Below are 18040 nucleotides of genomic sequence, written 5' to 3'. Positions count from 1 at the left end.
TTAAACTGTGGCTGGAAAGAAACAAGCTGTGGAATTGCCTCACTGCACAACAAGGTCTTTGAGATCTGCAGCAGATTGGCTCTTTGGGGGCTTTTTTCTCAAATAGGATTTGAGTACACAAGTCCATTTCATCTTCTAGAGCTACACTGGTGCCTACAGCCATCGGGTGAGATTCGGGTCAGAACAGAGCGTCTGTATCAGGCTCCTGTGTAGCAGGCCTGCACAAAGTCTACATACTACTTAGTGGTACATAAGCCTTTTACACAAGGGTGAACTACTTTAAAATTTTGTGAACATGGTTGAAAGAAAAAAAAAAGCTTCCACCAACCTAGAAACATCTGGAATTTTAAGAACTCTTGTTATGATCTACCATTCAGTGGTTGGGCCTGTTCTCTTTTCAGTCTAACCCATCCAAGTTCCTTGATGTACAAAACTTGTATTATAGGGCGCACTCATTTGTCAGAAATTCTTCTGACTGCAGTGTATCATTCTGAAAGTCTGACACAGTTCTAGGAAGAATGTTTTGCTTAAGCCCAAGGTTGTAGTAGTAGTTAACTACATCCACCAAATACATTATCTGTGCTTTTGTATGCAGAGAACACTGCATCCCTCTGCTGTGTCATTTCATAAACCATATATCGGCATGCAACACGTGTTTGTAATTTTATCAGAATCAAGATTATTGCTCTTAACAGCACAAGTCAGAACTGCAAAAATGTTGAATAATAAAAATCCACATTTATAACAAACAAGCCAGCCACTAAAGAGACTGAGATGGAGAGAAAAGCTGCCTAGAACTATATTTTAAAACTAGCAAATGCAATCGGTTTAGATGTGGTATGTGAAACAGACAAAGTGCTAAAGCTTGGTTTGGGAATTATGAAATGTGGGAAGTAGGTGTGATTTGGGGGGGGGGGGGAGCTTAAATTGATTTCCTGCACCTTTTTTCATTCTGGAAGCTATGGTCCTCAGGGACATGCTTAAATCTATTTGGAGCCTTTCAGTGACTGAAGCAAAGGCATTTGCTTAAGCAGAGTATGTCCTGATAAGTGAAGAATGTTTTCAGTCTTAGCCAAAAAAAAAAAAGATATATATATATATGTGTGTACACAGAACATATGCTAATATATTAGTCAAAATTCAGTTGGAGATTATACATTGCCTGGATAAATGCAACCATATATAACTGGAAACTTTAAACAATGCCTAGTAGCAAACACTGAACCTTACAAGCCAACTGCCTCTGAGATCTCAGACAAGAGTCTTATAGTCCAAATGACCAAGGTATTTTTCTTATCCCAATGAGAATTTAAAAAGCACACCTGCAACATCCATGTTTTGTAACAGGTGTTCATAACAAAAAATTCAAGTGGCCTACACTTACATGGACCCATCAGAACAGATTCCTTTTATAACTATAATTCCTAGAATGCGTTTTCTTTTCAAATAATGTATGTGGACAATTGCTGTTTCTCCCTCTTTTAAACAGGCATGATTTGTGTAAAATGTACAGTACCAGATCAAATACAATTATTTTGAAAAGGACACTGCCAAGGGCTAGAGGCCAGCATAGGTACTGTATTTAACAGGATAGGTCTCACCTTCTGAAATTCAGCTCTGTAAAGTGACAAATCTATGCTCCATCTGAAAATGTACATTTAAACAGGTTCATATTCACCATAAGAGGAGAGTAAGCAAATGTACTGGTTTGTTTAGGGTTAGTTTAAAAGTAAGCTGTATCTTGGTACTTTGGTTCTATTTTCAAATGGAGCAGAGATGAAGCAAAAGGAATACACAGTTTGATTCCAGATAAACTGACCCTCCCATGTGGGATTATCACACAGGTTTTTGCTAGCAGCCTCGAATCTTCCCTTTAACAGGTTAACATCAAAATATGATTTAAACTTTTAAATACAACATACAGTAAATACAAAACTAGTCTGCAACACTTTGAAACGTGTGGGGCCCTGATGTGCTACACCAGGAGGAGGAGGAAGTGGCAACTGTAGGAAGAGAAGCCTTTGGTGCACATGGAACAATATACAACCTTTAAGAAAAAGGTGACACTGGACTTGCCAGTCCCTCTGACATTTCTATTTGTGTCTCCTGCAAAGACATGAAAAGCTACCATACTGGGAAGGGACTCGGTGTTTGCCTGTTTGGTATAAATTTTACGACTAAATGCCAAGTTTATTTGTGACAATGAAACACACAGCACCAACTTGATACCAAACAGGACAGGCAGGATTTTGACATGATACTTTATAGAAATTTTTGTATTCCCCCTCCTCCCCGTCCCAAAAAAACAACCAAGCAACCAACCTTTGAATGACAGGTTTATGTGCAGACAATCCACTCAATGCAGAATAAAGCACAGAACTAGCACCTAGGGGACCCTGCATGGTTACACAGTAAAGGCAATGACTGTGTCTTACTTGTGTTTTGGCTGTGCCTGTAGATTAACCTAATTTGTCTGCACCCTGCTTGAACTTACCCATAAATTCCTTCAGTGAAGGGAACCTGGAAAATTCCCATTCATTTCAGCATCTATTAATGTGAATGAAACATGTTACACTGCTGACTGTAAGCACTTGGAATGGTTTGATAGGAGCCATAAAAAAAATTCCAAATCATAGGAAAACCAGCTTTCTAAATACAAAAAGCCTTTTATATGCTTGAGCGGGGTCGTGGCATAAAGCTAGCAATGATCCCACTGAGAAGAGAAGCTCACACTGGAAAAGGGAATGGATGATCTTCCTGCTTGACATTGGTTTGCTTTTTATCTTGCCTCCTCTTTATTCCTTTGATTTAAATGTCAGGCTCTTTGCTGAAAGACAGACCTGCAACTTCTGCTGAGCCTGTCCTCTGGTGGTGTGTTTCTGCCTGCAACCTGCATCGCTGTTGGACTCAAACAGCAGGGTATTGTATAGAAAAAAATTGAAACCACAGTCCAAAATGATGGGGGATGGAAATGATTAACCTCATCAGCATGGCAGCTCTGGGCTACCAGGTGTCTTAAACTGCCACAGCATGAACAATATTAGGTCAGCATCTTCAAGGTTCTTCGCTGTGCTACAGCAACAATATATTCCACAGAGGCTCTTTTCGGGCTAACAGGACTCACATTTGACTGATGTAGATTGTATACTAACATTTGATAATCAATGTAACAGCTTTCTGGTTAACATATGGCCAAGGCGGCTCGGAAAACCATTTCCTTCATCATTAAACCAAGTCAGGCACTGACCTTCTTGAGAAATGGTATCCCCTATGATTTCTTCCACACTGTTCCATTATTGCCATAGGGTGTATACTGTATCCAGCAGAGATCCATGAGTGCCAAGGGTGTCAAGCTGCACAACTAGTGCCCGCCCCACTGAAAACCATGGTGCCAACATGGCTGAATGTTGCTCTTTGTTGTAGATGGGAGAGTGGTTCACTTTCAAATCAACATTATTCTTGCAGATGACAGGCAGGGTCATCTTCAAAATGAGGATTATAGCTTTAGTTCTGCTACTGACAAGAGGAATAAAGGTCACTGAACACACTGTGGGGGATTTCTCCTAAAACAGTGCAGTGTCACCCAAAGGGAACATTCTGCTCCTGCATATATATAGGCCAGGCCTCCGATGTGTGTGTTACTTAGCATGAAAACGGGAACAACACAAATCTTTTTAAATTAAAGGTTCTCTTAAATAGGCATCCATCTTCTTCTGCATACACGATGCTGCTTTTTCTCCTTGAATATATACATACGTATTTAATTCTTAAATTTGCGTATTTATTTAAACTCTGTACTGTAGTAAAATATGCATCGTTTTAATAAGGATTTGCTGGCGACAATCAGATTGACATTCAAACATGGTGGCTAGCTGAAAGCTTTCATGTGCTTCCGACAGACTGGTTGCTCCCCACCAGAAGTGGGGTCTCTGTGCTACTCTTGTACAAGATAATTAGCTCTTGTATAGAAACAATCCATCTGATTTATTCTTTTAATTGATATTGTTCTGGTCTATTTAAGCTACTTTTTTTTCCAAGTTGAGGTGGGGTAAATATATTTATAATATCAGAAGCAGCTGTAGCCACATGAAATGAAACCAGTACTAATACAAATCTACTGCATCTGCTGTTTACCAACACCCTAGGTTTGCTTGTTTGCCGCTGCTAAATCTGGGGAGGCCGAGGCAGCGCTGAATAGTGCTAGAGAAGGCAAACCTTTTATCTTCTTCCCTCCCTTCCCCTCACATCATTTTCAGAGGGAGTGGGCAGGGTGATGAAAGTGAGAACTGGGTTGAGTGAAGGGGGAGCCATGGGAATAATAAGCCGCAGTGATTTGGATCTGAATGCTGAAGCAGTTCATGAGTCCCAACTCACGTGGTCAGAGCTCTCCAGGGAGAGACTCTTGGTCTTGTGAGGAGAAACTGGGCTGGGAGGACTACTTAGGTTGGAACTGTTAGAAGCTGTAGAATGCCTTGGAGAATCAGAATCCTGCAGCCCAAAAAATGCAGAAGAATATCAATAGGCAATAACACAACAGGAGTAAATCAGTCAGACTGAAAGGGACATACATTTGACCAGCAGTTGGGTGGAGCTAAAGGTCTGCATATATTTCCCCCCTAAGTTTTCTGTCCAATAACACTCTTTACTCAATATTTGCTTTTTTGTGCATTCGAGCAAGTTGTCTAAAGCCCAGTTCGCACAAGGCTTAAGTAATGATGGTACACTGAAGAAGCATCTGCCCTTGTTACTGACAAATGATGGGTATATCACCTCAGTGAGGCTTGCAACATTGGGTTGCTTCTGGACCTCTAGCTGCTCTTGGACTCCCATATAGCAGTGGTGGCTGGAGACATTTTGTTTCACCCCTGGGTTTGGTTAAGTCTCCTTTCTGATGTGGACTTTGCCAGAGTTATCTGTCCCTCTGTAACTTTCAAAATGAATACTGATGCAAAGCACTCTACATAGACTACCCTTGAGATCATGTCAAAGCTTCAGTTAGTGTAGAATGCACCTGCCCACTCTGCAGTCAGAGCTGGCACTTAGTTCACTTTCATCTACAACTGTAAGTGTTGATTTTGATCTATAAAAGCCCTGGCAGCTTCAAAGCCCCCATCTCTCCCTACATAACAATGCAGAGGATGAGATTGGCTGGGGCAGTTTTGCAGCCATCTTCAGTTTGAACCAGCAGGAGCATGTTGTTCCTTGTGAAGGGCTCCTGACACTGGAATTTTCTCTCTGTTAGTCTGACCTTTATGCTCATCTGTTTACTCGGGATTCTGCCTGAGGAGCATGAAGGGGGGGTTGCAGTGAGGTGGTAACTTGGAGAGGTTGTATTTGTTCGTGCACCTGGAGATGTAGTGAAAGGCGTGTTTTATTTTTGGTGTAACGGATGAAACAATTAACTTCTCTTATCTCCCTTTCAATATTTTGGTGGAATGCAGATAAAACTTGTCTGAAGAGAAAAGATGATTTTTTGAATTTTTACATATTAATTGATTAATTCTAGGTATTCAATGAACACAAAACCAATGTGTCTTTTTTATGACTTATCTGCTTATGGCCTAAAGCTTTCTTGCTGCCAAAAGACAAAAGGAGTACTGTCTCTTTTAGCTACAAAAGGTCAGTATCAAGTTTGTGCAGTTACTTTATCAAGCTACCACATTCATGAGCCTTATTGATTCCAGGGTACTGAGTATACCACCTCAATGCATTTTCTACACATCTGCCCAGATGTTTAAAGCTGACATAGTCTGACCAAAATCCTGTCAACAAGTCTCAAAAGACAAACAATAGAACATTTTGTTTTGAACAATGATTTCTAAGCTTCCTAGGGCCAAATCCTGCTCTGTTGCAGCTGTGTTATTCCAGATTTACACAAACAAAACTGAGATTAGAATTTGGGCCCTATCAGTATCCACAGTTTGCAGTTTTCTTCCCTTCGCTCTCGTTACTCACCTCTCGTTCATAGTCCCTTGTCGGCACATCACTGCCTTGGTCTAAACCACCAGAGGACAGCGAACCATCTGATGGTGATGCCATAGGCTGACGCTTGGCTCCATAGCTCCCGCCTGAGAATTCCCGCCGCAAAGCACTGCCGTTCTGTGCAGACGATCCTAAAAGGTGTGGGTGATAAAACTGCATCATGGATGTGTGTGCAAGACACTAAGAAGTTGGCTAGCTGTTACTTTTAGTTTTGTTTTCCTACAGAACCTCCCTTTAAATAATCTTTCTTCCCCGTTTTCCATGTACTCTGGATTAGATGGTGGATGTGCTCATGCACTGGAACCCTGCAATATCTAGGCAGGATGGTGGGAATAAAATTTAACCCTTCTATGTCAGCAGCCAGATTTCCAGTGCTGTTACATACACAGAAGGCTCCAAGTAGTTAACTCTAACAACAAAGTTAAAAAAACCCAAAACATTGGGGTGAATGGACAATTTGCCTCTGACTTCAGTGGGGGCAGGATGAAGCCCTTAAGTAGCGGTCAAGAAGTCACAGTATTGAGGAATACAGTACTAATTCTGATATCGTTATAATACCATAAAGATATATATGTTTTAAGAAACAGCAGACACCATGTGGGATTTTCAGAAGTTCTCAGCATTAGTCCAATTGGTAAAACTCTCTCGTTGGCTTCTGTGGGAACAGAGCTGGGCCACTGCTGAGCAACTCTGAAAATCCTGCTCAAGAAGCACAACTGTAACGTTCCTGCATGGGGCAGTGTTAAGTTTTCACGTTTCTGCACAGGGCTTGTGGCAAGCCAGAGACACTCACTTGCTGCCAACCCGCTACTGGCACTCATCGACCGCCCTGGTTCTGTGCGGGATTTTGTGATAGATGGGATACTGACAGAGGCACTGAACATGCTCCGACTCTCCTGAGGCCGAAGGTTCTGCAGTGCAGGGAGACACAAAGAGAGAGAGGGTTGTGTTCATTCATTCATTTACTGCTGAGTCAGCAGTGGGAGGAGGAGGGAGGAGGTACCAAGTTAAACAAAAAAACCCAAAAGCCCTCACCTTCCCAGAGCTAATTTTCTGGGTGACAGGTCAGCAAATTTGCAGGATATTATTTTGCACCTAAGTGCAGAGACTGGAAGAACACACAGCATGAAAGTGAAGTTTTGAATTACATGGACATATGTAGACAACTGAAAGAACATTCTAATAGAATCAGAATTTTCTTGCTGATGTTGACAAGGAGCCTGACAACTGGTACCAATTTAGATAATACAGTCAGTTAAGAAAAAGATGCTTAATGTAATGCATTGTTTCTAGCTATATCTTTCCAAGTACTATTTCATTGAAATGTATCTCTTTGATGCCATAATTCGTGGCTTGTATATATTTTGTATGACACTGTTATCTAATCAGCCCCTGATGCCTACAGTGTATTTCTTGCAGTTATACAGGACGTATTAGGCCAAACTCTGCTTTCAATTATGCTCGAGTAACTCCACTCTAACTGGCGGAGTTACTTCAGAAATTCATGGGAATAGTTGAGCAAACTTTGGCCTTCTGTTTTCAGATTATATTGCACAGACAAGAATATTTTAGTCTGAACGCTAATCAGATGCTTTTGGTTTTCTAAGAGTATTTTCATTTATTGTCATCCCAAATTAGGGCTCACTCTACTGTTTCCAATGTGACTGCCTGTCTCTGGAGCTTTAGCTAAACATAAGCATGGGCTTATCTTGCTCCTCAGATGGTTTGTATATAGAACTCATTAATGGGAATTAGGTATATCAAACCTCTTCACACAGAGGTGGAAACACAGCCCCTTTGTAAAAAAAAAAAAAAAAAAACCAGGTGCAAACAATTTATAGCACTGAGCAGTTTACAGCACTCATTCCATTTCATCTTTAAAATATACCCTCTCCTTATACTTTTTTTAATCACTAATACCCATGAAATCTTCATTATACTAAGATAACGCAGTTCAGTATGAAAGAAAATTCACAACTGCAGCTGCCTTCTGGAGCAAGAATGTTACTGAAACTTAAAAATGCAATAAAAAGGTTGGAATTGGCTCAGTCCAACCCTCCTGTAGGTATTTTCTCAGAGAGAATCAGACATGTAGCCATCTGTTAGCAAAATATCCTGTACCACAAAAAATAAGCAGCTCAGCCAGACTCACACCACGTTTATGGCAGGGAAAAGCCTTAACCCCAACATTCCATTGCTGTCATGCCATTTTCAGGGGGGGTTTTGCACACTTTGCAGTCCTTCCCCTCGTGCACATCATGTTCCCAATATGTAATTTGTAACCTTTTATTATTAGATTTTAAAACCATTTCTCTCACCTATACTATATTTATTTCTACCATTACTACATAAGAGACACCTTAGCTGCAAGGGATCTCAAATCTACCTTTAGGAAGAAGATATGAGGAAGAAGGCAGCATTACACTGCCGCTTTTAGCCCCCACAGTGAGAGATGTTAAAAAGATCTGAACACACATCTAGTGCCACACCATTTTATTAAACAATACTTTTTTTTTCTTTTATAGAAGAATCATATTAAGTTATGGTTTCTTATTGTCTAATAGCATGTCAATAATAATACAGGCATATCAAGTCAGTATGTAAAGTCAGTGTACAGGGGAAAATGTGAGCTTGAACTATTTCATACAGTGTGCATCACATCACACTTTGTAGCTCTCATCAGTTGATAAATAGGTGTATAAAACATCTCCATATCTACACACTTATATCTCCTCCAATAGACGGTAAGGATATGTACAATAATTTAAAGTATCTATTGATTTCTCTAGGTAGGTTACAGCTAAAAAGAGGGTTTCTAGATAATGAATGGATTAAAGTTAGCAATGCAATTAGAACATGTAAAGTGCTAAGAATTGTTTGTTACTTTCCTTTTGTTACTGCCATTGTTTCTAATGCTACACTTACAATCAATCCTTCTGAGTTAATAAGAGATACCCCCTCCTCATTCTTACATGTGGAGAGAAAAATTCATTTTTAATTTGCAATAGGCAAACAAGAATTGTGAATTTCTTTCCACGATCTCTCAGTTACCACCATAAGAAAATCTGAGACGCTAGGGGTGGAAAAGCCCTACTGATTATCCAGTCTGTCTCCCTGCCAAGGTTGGATTGTTCCCAACAGTACTTTAGCAAATACTTGCAGGTTTTAAAATGTGCCTCTCAAATAATTCCCAAGAATATATTATCCTGCATTGTTTGTACACTTTTTTCAGAAAGCAGTGAACAAATGAAATAGATTTGACAACAATCTTATCTCACTTATCACAGAACATTAAATGGAGTATCTAGTGCTTGTTCTTGTGCCATCCAGCACATGGTAGGCAATTTTGATATAGTTTACAACAACATGAGCATATGGATAGGACAGCAACAGTTAAGACTGCACAGAATGATAAGGTATTAAGCACTCAAGGGTGTTCGGCTATTGAGGTATTCTGAGACACACTAGGGAAAGCCAAATACAGCACTCTGAGTTGTTATATATTGTGATTAATACATTGGAAATTCAAAAAGGGGCTTTTATGCTTGTCAGATGGTTCTTCAAAGAGAATTGGTATGTTTAATGATAAGGTGGCTACCCTCAACAGAAACTAAGCAACCTCAATCAACAAAGGGGGTGGGGTTGGGAACAAAATTTTGGTTCTTGGAAAGAATACATTAATTTTAAAGAGATCAGCTGTAACACATTAAACCATTAAAGATGGCAGGCACAAAACTTGAGCACCATTGTTTTCCCTTCTATCTGTTTGGAAAGTCCATGTAATCCTTATAAATGTTTATCCCTTCAGAGCAAATGTTCCACTCTTCTTTCTTCTAAAAAAATCAATGCCAGTAAAGAACAGAAACAATGGTAACAAAACAGCATGCACACGACACAGACAAAGAATTCACATAAGGGAACAAACAGCATCTGAAAGCAGTGGTTATAAAACAGCAAAGAGCAACAAGTTAAAAGTCATTATGAAAAAATAACTCTGAGACAACCATTTAAACACACAGAGATCAAACAATTCAAATCTCAGCATATAAAATCCATCACCAGCACTGAACCAAGCAAAAATAAACAAACAAACAGTGAATAGACAATATGCCTTTGAAGAGGAAATAATTGCAGTGGAGACCTGCTTGCAGAGCAGTCTGAGTTAATTGTAGTGATGGAAGGTGAAAGTCCCTTAGTTCAGTGCATCAGAATGCAGATCATGATCTCAGTCAGAGAATGAAACAGACATGAGGAGGGTTGCTACTCTGCACAGATACAATGGTTGGTAGATCTGTGTAATGGTGGATCTACGCATTGCTCCTGCTCCTCTACCATGTTGCCCCTGATCTACCCCCAAACCATACCTCCATGTGGCCTTCCTTAATTCACCTCTTTATGCAATGAAACTACACCAGTCCTGCTGCGCACGGGCCTTCCAGAGCCATGGGTGATTGGTGAAATTTGACTCTATAGGAGATTTCCATTGTATTTTCTAAGCAGCCTCCTACTGGGATTTATATTTATTTATCACTAAACAAACCTGGTTTTACTATTTCCCGCTGTACAAGGTTATTTTGATCATATGAAATCACAAAGCAATATGAGAGCCCATGTGCATTACAGACACATTTTTTAACTCAGATTGTTGAATCCATCCTATTCAGGTTCTTATAGTGTGCCCATTGCTTTGGTATTGGAGCAACTCCGGAGTTCCATGAAGAGTACTAATGTCCTTAGGCTAAGTGGAAAAAAACCCAAACATCCCCTGGTTTACACGGTACCATTTCTCTCCTCCAGCCACAGCAAAGCAGAGAAGATGCATTCCTTCACACAAGCCAAGCGTCTTATGCTCTAAGGAGCTTGAGCTGAGCCCCACACAGAGGGCTCCTGAGTCACTGGTGTCACTCCAGTTTTACACTAGTGTAACATCAGTTACATGAATTCAATGTAACTGCAATGTTAGTACTGTGGGTGCTCTATTTTTACCAGGATTTTACACAGCAAGGGCCCAATCAAGCAGCCATCAGTGATTTCAGTGCGGTCACTCACAAGAGTAAAGAAGCGATGTAGGATTGGGTCCTGATGTGTAATCACTTACTGAAATACACCTGCATGTTTTAAGTACAGAAAATAATGGGTGCACCAAGGGGGATAGTCATTGATGCAAAGTGGGACTTCAGTGGGGCATAAGTCTTGGGTTGGCCTTTGCACAAACCATGAATTTCAATCCTACTTAATAAGGATTTTGTTGTTATTTTTGCATTAAGTTGGGTATTCTTCTCATATATTCCACACAACTCTCCACCCAGAAAAAGCCACAAGTTTAAACAGATTGAACAAACCAGATGCAGATGACCACATATAGACCATTTTCTCCAAAATGCTGTTGCTTCGTTTTTGCTTATTTTGTGGTTGTGATGGTCAGGACTTTTCTGACAGTGACAACTGACCATGTATTCAGTTCTCGGGATTTAATTGTACATGGCTGGCCTCTTCTGATTCCCCCCAATTTTCCTGCTGACAGCCTGGACTTTGTATTGTAGTTTCCTCCCCTTTTATGTGAAAAGAGTAACTTTCCCTGAGGGGTCCAAATTCTTGCAAGTATTGTACATAGGCACAGACCTGAAAATCCTATCCAGCAACAGGAATCTGTAGTGGATTCTGGTTTAGGTTACCCAAACCTGCAGAAACACTGCTGTATAAGCCCTCTGCAAAAGAAGCAGTGAAAGGGCATTCCAAGCAGTCTAGCAGTCAAGCTTTTGCATATAGGCGCATAAAGGGCCTGAATCCAAAGCACACTGCAGTCAACAGGAGTCTTTTCTTGGAGTTCAGTGAGCTTTGAATCAGACCCAAACAAGTCTGATCAAACAATGGCATCTATGAACAATCTCCCTTGTAGATTATTCCTGGTCCTACTGGAGATAATCTGGCAGGACAGTGTATGGCAGAACTGTAGGCCAGAACACAGTGCACGGTAACAATGTTTTGCAATGTATGTTTGTGAGCATTTTATCATTATTCATTATGTGTATTACTGTAGAGCCCAGGATTCCCAGTGATGGATCATGGACCTCTCAGTGCTAGGCGCTATGCAAACATAATACGAAGTGGCTGTCGCTGCCCTGAAAATTTTACCGTCAAAGTGTCTATTCATCGCCTCTTGTCCTACCTTAGTCTCTGCTTAAATATAGTTATAGGATTTTCTTTCTCCATAATGAAGCACACACTATTTTTGGTTTTTTCCTTAGTTGCTCCTTTTGTCTATCATCCTGTTGTAGGTTTGTCTAATTTAGGCTGTAAACTCTTCAGGGCACAAAATGAGCCTCTCTTTTAACTCTTGTAAAGGACCATACAAAGTTCTTGCACTACAGAAAAGTTTATTTTTAATAAACAGCTCAAAAGTTTGGCTCAACATAGGTATATCCTGAGCCCTTTTCCAGCCCAAACCTATCAAGAATACAGAATATCTTTCCATTGCTGACAGCTAGAGGATGAACACTGTGGAATATAAAGCTCTATAATTTAATCTTCCACACCCTTTTTAGTAATTTAAAATGGAACATTATTTTCCTAGGAAAAAGGGTCAGTCCAATAATTTTGCTCCTTAATTTTTTAAGCTATGAAAAATTGTTTCTTCATATGTCACCAACAGTGGAAAACATCAGGATGGAATGAGAATACAAAACAGCCAGGGGAGAGTTAAGAGGTGAAAGAAACCATTCACAAAGTTTTGTTTCTCCCATGTTATTAGCTAGGCAAAAGGAAAACCACACAGTGTTAGTACAGTGAACACCCAACTCAGCCGTTCATACCCTCAGAGTCACAAAGGCTGGTGTACCAGGGACAGAGCGCAGAGATGGGGAGTATGCAGGGTTTATGGAATCATAAAAGAGGAATTTTTCAGCTGAATTAACAGTCATGTGATAGATGTGCTTGAAGTTGCTCGGAGAGGAGATCAGACTGAAGTGATGATGAGGGGATGGATATGGAAAACACGGCTATCAAAGACAACAGAGAGAAAAAGATTATGAGGGACGGTTTCACTAGTTATACAGGAGGTGAAATGACTAGCAAACACCATCTGCAGGGATAAGCATAATTTGAAAGACTGGATCAAATTCACTGTAAGTATCCTGCTTGCAAGAAAATAGGCAGATCCTTAGATTACCCTCCCAATCCCCTTATCAACTTCTTTACATTGTATCCCATGTCCCTCTGACCCTGGCTACTGCCATAAACTTAAAACAAATCAAACTTATAACTCATTGGGAATGGATTCTAATATTTATTATTATTTAATACTTCAAACAGCACCATACTTCAAACAGCCTGGTGCTTTACAGACAAAGGAAAAGCATCAGATCCCTGCCTTGAGGAGCTTACAATCTAAGTTAGACATAACACAAACAAGGGAAGGTGAACAAAGATGAGATGGTAAGGGAGGGAAGATTGGGGGGTACGACAGTGAAAAAGCATAAGACCTGCTTCTTGTTATGCAGACATTTTGAGGATTTTATTTAAAAAAAACAGTCAGCATAAGGATATATTATATTTATAGTTTCAGGGAACAAAGGGTGTCAGCAGGGCAGGAATGGAGGTGAGCATGGGAAGAGGAACTGGTTAGTTTCAGGCTAGTGGGGTGAAATTTACCGTGTGTAGGAGGACAGGGAAAGACCTATGCATCAGCAAAGACCAAAATAAGTCCTATGGGACTTTAGGCCTTGTACTGTCTCTCTGTGCAGCAGTGAATTACACCCTTAGTGCATGACGCAGAAAGATACTCAGAAATGCAAGTATTTTTATAGGTGAACTCAGCATTGTTGGGTGCTGTGCTCCCAAAATGTAAAATATAGACAAAGGAAAAAAGTGAATTAAATCTGCAAATTAGACAAAACCAATTTATATTTAGTCTCCAAAGAATGTGCTGACACAGGTGCTTTTGTGATTTGAAGACATCTACATCCAGGAGACTTATTTGAATATTTTTAAGTCTCATTTTCCCTCCATCTACAGAATCATTCCATATGTGCGTATTCAGGAGGTCAGTCTGCTTTGGGCTGGAATGGCCAATGGTAAACTAGACCAGTTTTTCCTAATCTTCAGCCCTATCTCCTTCCCTTGTCCAACTGATCTCACCAACTTTTGAAAAAAAAGAATCTGAGCAATGTTAGGACTTTAAAAACAAAATATGGTGCAAGATAGCTGCAAATCAATCAGCTGACTCGTCTGCTAAACCTAAGGCAGTACGTTTTACCCAAGGAATTTACAGAAGTTCAGGGAAACATAAAGTGACAGCCCAATATATATTATCTCCAGTCTCAAACAGTAGTTATTACTGTTCTCTACTGGTCCCTCAATCTGAGCTGCTAAGATCCCAACAATCTTCTTTTTTACATATTTGTGTTGTGAAGCACTGCATAGTCAATAAAGCATCAATTACTGATTTACAGCATTTGGTGTATAATGTATACTAATTGCTATTAATATGGGTAGCGGAATCTAGGATATTAGTACTATCATCAGTGTAAGGGAAGCCACTTTTCTGATAATGGTCTCAAGTGGAAAGCAGAGATTGCTGAGCCATCTGTACAAAATAGTGTGCTTGCTGCAGAATGAAGGTATGTTTTAAAAAGCCAACAAGTAAGGGAAAAAAATCCTAACACTACAAGCTTGGAAGCAGACAGCAGGCCCCCAGCAGACCATAAAAATGTTTAGCCAGCATGCATTAATATGGCAATGCCAGGAAACAGCAACACTTTTGGAAACCAATCCTCCCTCCAAGGATCACAGTATGTTTTCAAATGTAGGGTTCCCACTGGTTTTACGTAATACTAAAAGTACATAATAATAATTACTCCGAATGCCTCTGCATGTAAAATTCTACATGTTTCAGTAAATCTGGTTGGTTACTGAAATATAATGATTTATGCATCATGAAATCAGATTTAAGTATAATGAATACAAGTTCAAATATAATGGCTGTCAAGAATAGTCCTGTAAGGAAAATATCAGGCATGCAGAGTATGAATGTAAAATCAGTCCTGCATATCCGATGGACACAGGTAGTTGGTATGTGCTGCAGTAAGTGTAATTCCAGAATTCGGATCTTCACTACAAGGGAGCATCCACGAGAAAGTGGCTTCAAGAGTCAAGAGGGCAGAAGGGAGACCAAAAAATGTACTGAATTGCCAGGACAAAAGTTCACATGTTTTTAATTGGTGACAGGCTGCTAGGGGAAAAAAGTGTAAATACATAAGTCTGGGGATACTAACAGGAATGATTCAAAATAACACAAATCAAGACAGTGATCCAGAACTAGGTGTATATAATATATATAATTACAGCTCTATTAGTGGCAGATAAGAACTTTTGTTCTTTTAGGAAAGTGAACCCACTTACTACAAAGAGACTCAAACTAACCATTAAAATATTATGAAGGTATAGTTGTTAGAAACTTTACAGTTTTCATTGCCTTTTGTATTTTCACCATGACGGCCCCAATCCTACACCGAGCTCTGTGCAGACAGAGCCTACTTGGATCCCCACTGGGTATGTCTACACTACAGCTGGCAGAGAGTCTTCCAGCTTGGGCAGACAGACTCACACTAAAAATAGGAGTGTGGATGTTCTGGCTTAGGCTGGAGCTCAGGCTCTGAAGCCAGGAGGACTGGGTGGGCTAGAGAGCCTAAGTTTCTGCTCAAGCCAGAATGTCCACACTGCTAGTTTTAACATGCTAGTGCAGGCCCTGTAGTGCGAGTCTGTTGACCCATGCCAGGAGACTTGCTCCCAGCTGCAGTGTAGACATACCCATTGAAATCAATGGGGCTATGTGCAGATGCATGGGTAAATCCACAGCGAGTACAGCATAGGATTGTGTTAAAAGGCAGCAATTTACTCCAATCACATCCAAGAGTTTGACTTACTCCTTAAACAGACAACTTTTCAAAAACAGATGTCTGAACTGTGCTCACACAGTACATATAAGCACCAACAAACCTGCAAACTGCACACAGAAAGCAATGACATCTTTATGAGCATATTGTTACACGCATAGGCAAATTCAAAAATACATGGTGTGCATTTCCATGTCCATGTGCTGGCATCTATTTTGGAGAATGTGTCCCACAGTTTGGAACAGCTAAAAACTCTCAATTTTACTAATTATTATTTTATAACTTAAAGGTTTTGAAATTGAAATCTTAAAATTGTAATTCAAATTTAAATTAGTGCTGTACAAGACATATTTACAGACAGTCCCTGGTCAGAGAGTTTATACTCCAAAAGGAACACACAGATAAAACACTGAGAAGAGGGATTAGCATACAAAACTAAGCCTGTTTCCTCCTCCTCCCCGCCCCTCAATTTTTTAAAAGTGCATTTTAGTGCTCATGAAAAAATGGGTACAGCATGGGCATAGACAGTACAAGATTTCCTCACACACTGCCCTGCCAATGTACCTCAACCTGGATCTGGAGGATCAACTCTAGGAGTTTAAGCTCTATAGTTCAGTCAGTCTTCGGCCTTGACACTGAGAATTTCAGTTAGTACCAACTGTGATAGTGGATTTGTTTGTTGTAGGGACAGTTCTCCACTAGAAACTCAACCCATTTGACAGCAGTCACCAAGGAGATGTTAGACAACAGTTATTTTACATTACTGTCATCGTGAGCTAGATACAAACCATAGACCAGAGACAAAAGTCTCCATATCTCACAATCAAACCCCTCTCATCTAATCCTATGATTAAATATCTATCCTGCCTCAGGATCTACTGGCAAGGACCCTTCTGTTTGTGCAGCATCCCATTGACTTCAATGAAATCTCATACTGGGTATATAGGTCCATGCTAGCAGATCCTCATGTAAGACTGGGGTAGCTAAGGATTCACTCACGTGAAAAGGGTGGAAAATTAAGCCCTCTTTTTCTTCTTCGTATTTTCAGCTTTTGTTTTTTAACATTTTTGCATTATAACATTTAAAGTACACATTATTTACTTTAAATATAAAACTGTACAAATGCAATGCTTTGACTTTTCTCAAATAAAAAGAAAAATCAGAGCTGATAAAAATAGTCTGACAAATGCATTTTAGCTGTGAAATGATTAACCTGCACAGTTTGCACCCCCGAGTGGTAGAAACCTTGAAATGTAAAAAGTATTGAGCTTGTCCCTGTCTAGTTCTGCTTTAAAAAGGAGTTCAAAAAATAAAATGTTCCAATCTTTTCCATATTTCATGGAGATAATTTTCATGAACACTATTTTCTAAGGCAGAAAATGCAATCTGAGCACCATGAATATAAAAATTCCAAATCTGAATTATTACACACTCAGACATACACTCCTATTTAAATTTTCATAACAAGCTGCGAGCTTGTGAAAAAATTTCAAAGGCATTTCCTTTCCTTCAAAGAGGAACTATCATACAGGAAAAGCATAGAGATGTATCTGACTAACACTCTAAGTCTCTTCACCTTTCTTTTTATTTTTGTACCTTGTGTTCTAGTTCTTAAAAGTATTTTGTGTTTAGATAATGGCTTGCCCACTCCCAGCCTATTTTCTATTCCCAACTGATCCTTGAGTGAATTTCATTATAAATTATATTTGATTTGTAACATCACATTCAGTTGTATGGTAACAGAGTGTAATGCCAGAAATATGGTATTTGGACTTCAAAGCAGCAGGGGAAACAGCTGCCTGGAGAAGAATCCTTATCCACGTACAAATTCTGAAATTATGCAACGGGAGTGCAGAGAATTACTGTCTAGATTTAAATTGCTCTAAGTACAGATGTCCCCTTTTCCTTTTTGCTTCAGTGTGAACAAAATAGACTAATAAAAGGTCTGTCTAGTCCGGTACTGTCTCTCTCTCAAGAGGAAGCTGTAAAAGAACCCCACGTAGTGCAATAGCATTTCTTAGGGGAAATTTTCGTCCTGACCCCAAGTGATTAACATGGTGATTGACATAACTCTTGTCATTTTTATCCTAAGTCGTGTAGCACTGCAGGCACAACTGTAATAACAAATGTGAAATCCAGTCTAACTACAGTAATATACCCTAACA

At 39.8% G+C, this 18040-nt stretch overlaps 1 protein-coding gene across 1 annotated transcript in view; it reads right to left on the bottom strand.

Moving 5' to 3' along the window:
* Positions 1–947: 947 nt before the first annotated feature.
* The window catches only part of CDC42BPA (CDC42 binding protein kinase alpha), a 323366-nt gene continuing 306273 nt past the window's right edge, over positions 948–18040 (bottom strand). Inside the window, exons 35-38 of the mRNA XM_077813661.1 lie at positions 12795–12980; positions 6776–6893; positions 5956–6113; positions 948–4488 (exon numbers count right to left, since the gene is read on the bottom strand). Coding sequence (XP_077669787.1) covers positions 4357–4488; positions 5956–6113; positions 6776–6893; positions 12795–12980 — 594 coding nt within the window. The 3' untranslated portion in view covers positions 948–4356. The remainder of the gene's footprint in view (positions 4489–5955; positions 6114–6775; positions 6894–12794; positions 12981–18040) is intronic.

Source organism: Eretmochelys imbricata, chromosome 3 (genome assembly GCF_965152235.1).
Source record: "Eretmochelys imbricata isolate rEreImb1 chromosome 3, rEreImb1.hap1, whole genome shotgun sequence".
Lineage (NCBI taxonomy): Eukaryota > Metazoa > Chordata > Testudines > Cheloniidae > Eretmochelys > Eretmochelys imbricata.
Note: the sequence above shows the minus strand (reverse complement) of the source record. Positions and strands in the feature narration are given on the sequence as shown.